Genomic DNA, 6,921 nt, shown 5'->3' with positions numbered 1-6,921 from the left:
TTGTGGGGGTGCGGGGAGGCGGAGGAGCTGTGCGGTCCGCGATCGAGGGATAATTCAGTGTTTGCAACGTGCAGTAGGGGGAGGGGAGAGGGAACGGCGGGGGAGGGGAGGAGAGGGGACGGAGGGGGAGGGGAGGAGAGGGGACGGAGGGGGAGGGGAGTTGGGACCAAGTCCCCACAAGACCCCCTCGACCTGCCCAGCAACGACCGGATCCTAGCCCCGCCCACGCTTACCCAACCCCTCCCCCGCCCTCCCGTGGGTGGGGGGAGGGGGTTAAGCCCCCAACCCAGCCCCCCCACCCCTCGGTCAGCGGGGACAGGGCAGGGCCCGGTCGGCCGCGTGGCGGGGGAGGTGACAGGCCAGCTCAAAGGCCCGGGCAAAAGCCTCGGGGCAGTGGGGGCAGGGAAAGGCGGGCTGGTGCTGGGCCGGGCGACGGCAACGGTGGCCGAGCAGCTCCACCAGCCGGCCAAAGTCGCGGCCGCACAGGGCGCAGTCGTAGGGGCGGGGGGCGGCGGGGGCGTCCGGGCTGGCCGCCCGCGCAGGGAGGGGGGCGTCCGAGGTGCTGGCCTCCGGGGGTTGGCGGATGTCAGCATACGGGGCCTCGTAGCCCTGCGGGAGTTCCAGGCCTTGGGCCTGCGGGGGTTCGCGGTTCTGCGCATGCGCCTCCTCTAAGCCCTGTGGGAGTTTGAGGCCTTGGGCCTGTGGTAGTTGCCGGCTCTGCGCATGCGCATTTTCCGAGCAATGTGGTCGTTGCCGGCTCTGCGCATGCGCATTTTCCGAGCAATGTGCTAGTTGCCGGCTCTGCGCATGCGCATTCTCCGAGCCCTGCGGTAGTTGCTGGCTCTGCACATGCGCATTTTCCGAGCTATGTGGTAGTTGCCGGCTCTGCGCATGCGCATTCTCCGAGCCCTGCGGCAGCTGCCGGCTCTGCGCATGCGCATTCTCCGAGCCCTGCGGCAGCTGCCGACTCTGCGCATGCGCATTTTCCGAGCAATGTGGTAGTTGCCGGCTCTGCGCATGCGCATTTTCCGAGCTATGTGGTAGTTGCCGGCTCTGCGCATGCGCATTCTCCGAGCCCTGCGGCAGCTGCCGGCTCTGCGCATGCGCATCCTCTGAGCCCTGCGGCAGCTGCCGGCTCTGCGCATGCACATTCTCCGAGCCCTGCGGCAGCTGCCGACTCTGCGCATGCACATTCTCCGAGCAATGCGGTAGTTGCCGGCTCTGCGCATGCGCATTTTCCGAGCTATGTGGTAGTTGCCGGCTCTGCGCATGCGCATTCTCCGAGCCCTGCGGCAGTTGCCGGCTCTGCGCATGCTGCTCCCCGGCCTCCGGCGTCGGCGGCCCCCCCCGGCAGTGCCGGGCCCGGTGGCCCCTCAGCCCCCCGGGGGCCTTGAAGGCCCGGCCGCAGCGGGGGCAGGCGTGGGGGCGCAGCGGCGAGTGGGTGCGCCGGTGCCGGCCCAGCAGCGACGGGCGGGTGAAGCCCTTGCCGCACTGGCCGCAGACGTAGGGCCGCTCGCCCGTGTGGAGGCGGGCGTGGTGGTCGCGGTCCCGCCCGCTCTTGAAGCGGCAGGGGCAGGAGGGGCAGGGGTAGGGGGCCCGGTCCGAGTGGGCCCGCAGGTGGCGGGCCAGCTCGTAGGGGTAGCGGAAGCCCTTGTCGCAGTGCGGGCAAGCGTGCCGCGGCGGGTCGGGCAGGTGGCGCCCCCGGTGCTTGAGCAGGTAGGAGGCGGTCTTGAAGCGCTTGGGGCACAGCGGGCACGGGTAGGGGGTCTGGTCGGTGTGGGTGCGCAGGTGCTGGGCCAGGTAGTGGGGCCGCTTGAAGCGCTTGTCGCAGCGGGGGCAGGGGAAGGGGGCCTCGTCGGTGTGAGTCAACCGGTGGCGGAGCAGCTCGTAGGAGTTGACGAAGCCCTTGCCGCAGGCCGGGCAGGCGAAGGGCCGCTCGTCGGTGTGGCTGCGCTGGTGGCGGAGGAGGTGGGAGGCCCGGCTGTACCGGCGGCCGCACTGGGCGCAGCGGAAGGGGGCGGGCAGCGGCGGGTGCAGGGCCACCCCCGTTCCTCCCCGGTGCAACGGCGACGAGGAGGCGGCGGAGGAGGAGGCGTGCTCCTGGAGCTCGGCCGCCCCCTCGAAGGTCAGCCGGCACAGCGGGCAGGAGAAGGGGCCCTGGCCGGCGTGGCCCGCCAGGTGGTGGCGGGAGAGGGCCTGGGGGTCGCAGAAGGACTTGCCGCACACGGCGCACTTGGGGCGCTCGGGGAGGGGGGCGGGCCCGTCCGCGTTGGCCGCCGTTGTCGGGCCGGGGGCCGGGCAGGGCGGGGCGGGCCCGAGCGAGGTCGGCGTCAACATTGGCGACGAGGCCCATGATGTCAACGTTGTCGTCAATGTTGGCGACGAGGCCAATGGCGTCAACGTTGGCGACGAGGCCAATGGCGTCAACGTTGGCGACGAGGCCAATGACGTCAACGTTGGCGACGAGGCCAATGACGTCAACGTTGGCGACGAGGCCAATGACGTCAACGTTGGCGACGAGGCCAATGACGTCAACGTTGGCGACGAGGCCAATGACGTCAACGTTGGCGACGAGGGAGCGATCAATTCGGCGGAGGCCGCCACCGGCGCCCTCTGGTGGGTGCGCCGGTGACGGCGGAGCGTGCCGGGGTCGCGGAAGGCCCGCAGGCACTCGGGGCACGGGTACGGCCGCTCGCCGGTGTGCGAGTACTGGTGCCGCAGGAGGTGGGCCGAGCGGCTGTAGCCCTTGCCGCAGGCCCGGCAGCGGAAGGGGCGGCGGGGCGGGGGCCCGTGCTCGGCCCGGCGGTGGCAGGCCAGGCCCCGGGGCCGGGCGAAGCGGCGGGGGCAGGCGTCGCAGCGGTAGGGGCGGGTGGGGTCGTGGACCAGGGCGTGGCGGGCCAGCTCGTAGCGCTCCTTGAAGGACTTGCCGCACTGGGGGCAGGCGAAGGCCGAGGGCCGCCCGTGACGGCGCCGGTGCTTCTGGAGGTACCAGGGCGTGGCGAAGCGCTTGGGGCACAGCGGGCACAGGTACGGGCGCTGGCGCTCGCAGGAGTGGCGGGCCAGCAGCTCGGGCAGGGCAAAGTCCAGGCCGCAGGAGCGGCAGCGCTGCGCGTCGCCGCGCGGGTCCGGCGCGCCGGCGGGCGGCGTCGTCGTCGTCGGCGGCCGGCAGCGGTGGCGGGCCAGCAGCGGGAAGTAGCCGAAGCCCCGCCCGCAGGAGGAGCAGATGAAGAGCGTGGCGACGATCGCACACCTCTGCCAGCAAACCTCCTTTTCGCACCCCCCCCTCTCACCCCTGCCCGCAGACCCCCTTGCTCTTTTGTTTCTCCTCCTCTTCTTCTTCCCGAGGGGGGCGTTGGGGGGGAGGGGGGCAGGAGCGGGGGAACAGCCCACGGAGAGAGAGAGAGGTCGGTGTCTCTCGCTGGCCCTGCAAGGGGTGGGGGGGGGGGGAGGAGGAAGACGGGCGAGCGTTGAGACAATGCAAATGGCCGACGCGCGCGCTCCCCACCCCCGCACACACCCCCTCCCCCCCCCCCACACAAGTCTCACAAGGGGGGGGGGGGGGAGTCTGGATTCCGAAACATTCCGAATTTTGGAACTCCGAATTTTAGACGCTCAAAAATCAATATTGACCCCGGAATATCCCAAGTGCCCCAATTAATATATTTTGAGCTTTATCAATATAGAAGAGTAATATTATGCCCCTGAATAGTTCCCTCGCTGACTCATTCCCCCGTTGGTGTATTTACAGATAGATTGATGGACAGATATTGATCTCATTCCGTTGATATAAATCTATCTGTAAATATATTCAGATATTGTCCGCATGTTCCCCCCCGCCCCCCAGACACCAGACTCCCGAAGCGAGCGCTCGACTCGGAACTCCTGCACGGGCGCGCGAGCCCCAAGGTGGGCAGAGGAAACGTTCTGCAAGGGACACACCCGCTCCCCTGATAAAGTGCAACACCCCGCCCCCACCACCGACACCTGGGAGTCCCCCCTGGCCCAAAGACCAGTCCTCCCCTAAGTGGTGGAAGTGCATCCGGGAGGGCGCCGAGCACCTCGAGCCTCGTCGCCAATTGCGAGCACGCAGAAAGCAAGCGCAAGGCAGCGGAAGGAGCGTGCGGCAAACCTGTCCCACCCTCCCCTTTCCCTCAACGTCTATCTGTCCCACCCTCCCCTTCCCTCAACGTCTATCTGTCCCACCCTCCCCTTCCCTCAACGTCTATCTGTCCCACCATCCCCTTCCCTCAACGTCTATCTGTCCCACCCTCCCCTTTCCCTCAACGCCTGATCTGTCCCACCCTCCCCTTTCCCTCAACGTCTATCTGTCCCATCATCCCCTTCCCTCAACGTCTATCTGTCCCACCCTCCCCTTCCCTCAACGTCTATCTGTCCCACCCTCCCCTTTCCCTCAACGTCTCTCTGTCCCACCCTCCCCTTCCCTCAACGTCTATCTGTCCCACCCTCCCCTTCCCTCAACGTCTCTCTGTCCCACCGTCCCCTTTCCATCAACGTCTATCTGTCCCACCCTGTGACAGGGACTGCGACTCTCATATTGGACTATTCAGCCACCTTAGGCCTCGTTTTTAAGAGTGGAAACAAGTCTTCCTCGATTCCGAGGGGCTGCCTCTAACGATGAGATATCGACAAGTGATATTAACCCTTATACTCATTCCGTTATATACTCTCTGCCCCAATTTAAACAGAGAGAGATATTTTACGATATTTAGACATTAATATTGATTCATTATCCCCAAGTGCTCCATGTGCGAACTTTGAGATGTATTAAAATACAGACACGAATATTAACCCCGTCAATATGCCCTCTCTCACTCACTGCCCCAATTACAGCATAGTTAGAGACATAGAAAATAGGTGCAGGAGCAGGCCATTGGGCCCTTCGAGCCTGCCCCACCATTCAATACGATCATGGCTGATCATGCAACTTCAGGACCCCACTCCTGCCTTCTCTCCATACCCCCCTGATCCCTTTAGCCGTAAGGACCACATCTAACTCCCTTTTGAATATATCCAACGAACTGGCCCCCAACAACTTTCTGTGGTAGAGAATTCCACAGGTTCACAATTCTCTGGGTGAAGAAGTTTCTCCTCATCTCGGTCCTAAATGGCTTACCCCTTATCCTTAGACTGTGTGAGCCCCTGGTTCTGGACTTCCCCAACATCGGGAACATTCTTCCTGCATCTAACCTGTCCAGTCCCGTCAGAATTTTATATGTTTCTATGAGATCCCCCCCTCATTCTTCTAAACTCCAGTGAATATAAGCCCAGTCGATCCAGTCTTTCTTCATATGTCAGTCCTGCCATCCCGGGAATCAGTCTGGTGAACCTTCGCTGCACTCCCTCAATAGCAAGAATGTCCTTCCTCAGATTAGGAGACCAAAACTGAACACAATATTCCAGGTGTGGCCTCACCAAGGCCCTGTACAACTGTAGCAACACCTCCCTGCTCCTATACTCAAATCCTCTCGCTATGAAGGCCAACATGCCATTTGCCTTCTTCACCCCCTGCTGTACCTGCATGGCCAACTTTCAATGACTGATGTCCCATGACATCCAGGTCTCGTTGCACCTCCCCTTTTCCTAATCTGTCGCCATTCAGATAATATTCTGCCTTCCTGTTTTTGCCCCCAAAGTGGATCACCTCACATTTATCCACATTATACTGCATCTGCCATGCATTTGCCCCACTCACCTAACCTGTCCAAGTCACCCTGCAGCCTCTTAGCATCCTCCTCACAGCTCACACCGCCACCCAGCTTAGTGTCATCTGCAAACTTGGAGATATTACACTCAATTCCCTCGTCTAAATCATTAATGTATATTGTAAATAGCTGGGGTCCCAGCACTGAGCACTGCGGTACCCCACTAGTCACTGCCTGCCATTCTGAAAAGGACCCGTTTATCCCGACTCTCTGCTTCCTGTCTGCCAACCAGTTCTCTATCCCCGTCAGAACATTACCCCCAATACCATGTGCTTTAATTTTGCACACCAATCTCTTGTGTGGGACCTTGTCAAAAGCCTTTTGTCAGTCCAAATACACCACATCCACTGGTTCTCTCCTTGTCCACTCTACTAGTTACAACCTCAAAAAATCCCAGAAGATCTTTCAAGCCTGATTTCCCCTTTCATAAATCCATGTTGACTTGGACCGATCCTGTCCCTGCTTTCCAAATGCGCTGCTATTACATCTTTAATAATTGATTCCAACATTTTCCCCACTACTGATGTCAGGCTAACCGGTCTATAATTACCCATTTTCTCTCTCCTTCCTTTTTTTAAAAGTGGGGTTACATTAACTATCCTCCAGTCCATAGGGACTGATCCAGAGTCTATCGAATGTTGGAAAATGACCACCAATGCATCCACTTTCTGTGGTAGAGAATTCCACAGGTTCACAATTCTCTGGGTGAAGAAGTTTCTCCTCATCTCGGTCCTAAATGGCTTACCCCTTATCCTTAGACTGTGTGAGCCCTGGTTCTGGACTTCCCCAACATCGGGAACATTCTTCCCGCATCGAAACCTGTCCCGTCCCGTCAGAATTTGACATGTTTCCTATCAGATCCCCCCCCTCATCCTTCTAAACTCCAGCGAATATAAGCCCAGTCGATCCAGTCTCTCCTGATATGTCAGAAATTAACCCCTCGATGATGTCCTTTCTCACCGGCTGCCCCAATTGAAGCACAGCGAGCTATTTCGGAGATATATGAATGTAGAAAGATTCATATGGATCCCAGGTTATCCCAAGTGAGATATATTAATATACCGGCAGTAGTATTAACCCTTGAAGGTCACCCTCCCTCACACCTTGCCTCAATTGAGAGAGAGTTGGCGGTATTGAGGTATATATTAATATACAAAGATTAATATTGGTTCCTGATGATCCCAAGTGCTATACATGA

The 6,921-nt window shown here is 60.6% G+C and overlaps 1 protein-coding gene across 1 annotated transcript; it reads right to left on the bottom strand.

Moving 5' to 3' along the window:
- Window positions 1-306: 306 nt before the first annotated feature.
- LOC139254792 (zinc finger protein 11-like) lies at window positions 307-6,569 on the bottom strand. The gene is made up of 2 exons (XM_070873814.1): window positions 6,543-6,569; window positions 307-3,252 (listed from the first exon to the last, which is right to left on the bottom strand). The coding sequence occupies exons 1-2, from the start codon at window positions 6,567-6,569 to the stop codon at window positions 307-309; spliced, it is 2,973 nt and encodes a 990-aa protein (XP_070729915.1).
- Between the last annotated feature and the right edge of the window lie 352 nt (window positions 6,570-6,921).

Source organism: Pristiophorus japonicus, unplaced genomic scaffold (genome assembly GCF_044704955.1).
Source record: "Pristiophorus japonicus isolate sPriJap1 unplaced genomic scaffold, sPriJap1.hap1 HAP1_SCAFFOLD_576, whole genome shotgun sequence".
Lineage (NCBI taxonomy): Eukaryota > Metazoa > Chordata > Chondrichthyes > Pristiophoridae > Pristiophorus > Pristiophorus japonicus.
Note: the sequence above shows the minus strand (reverse complement) of the source record. Positions and strands in the feature narration are given on the sequence as shown.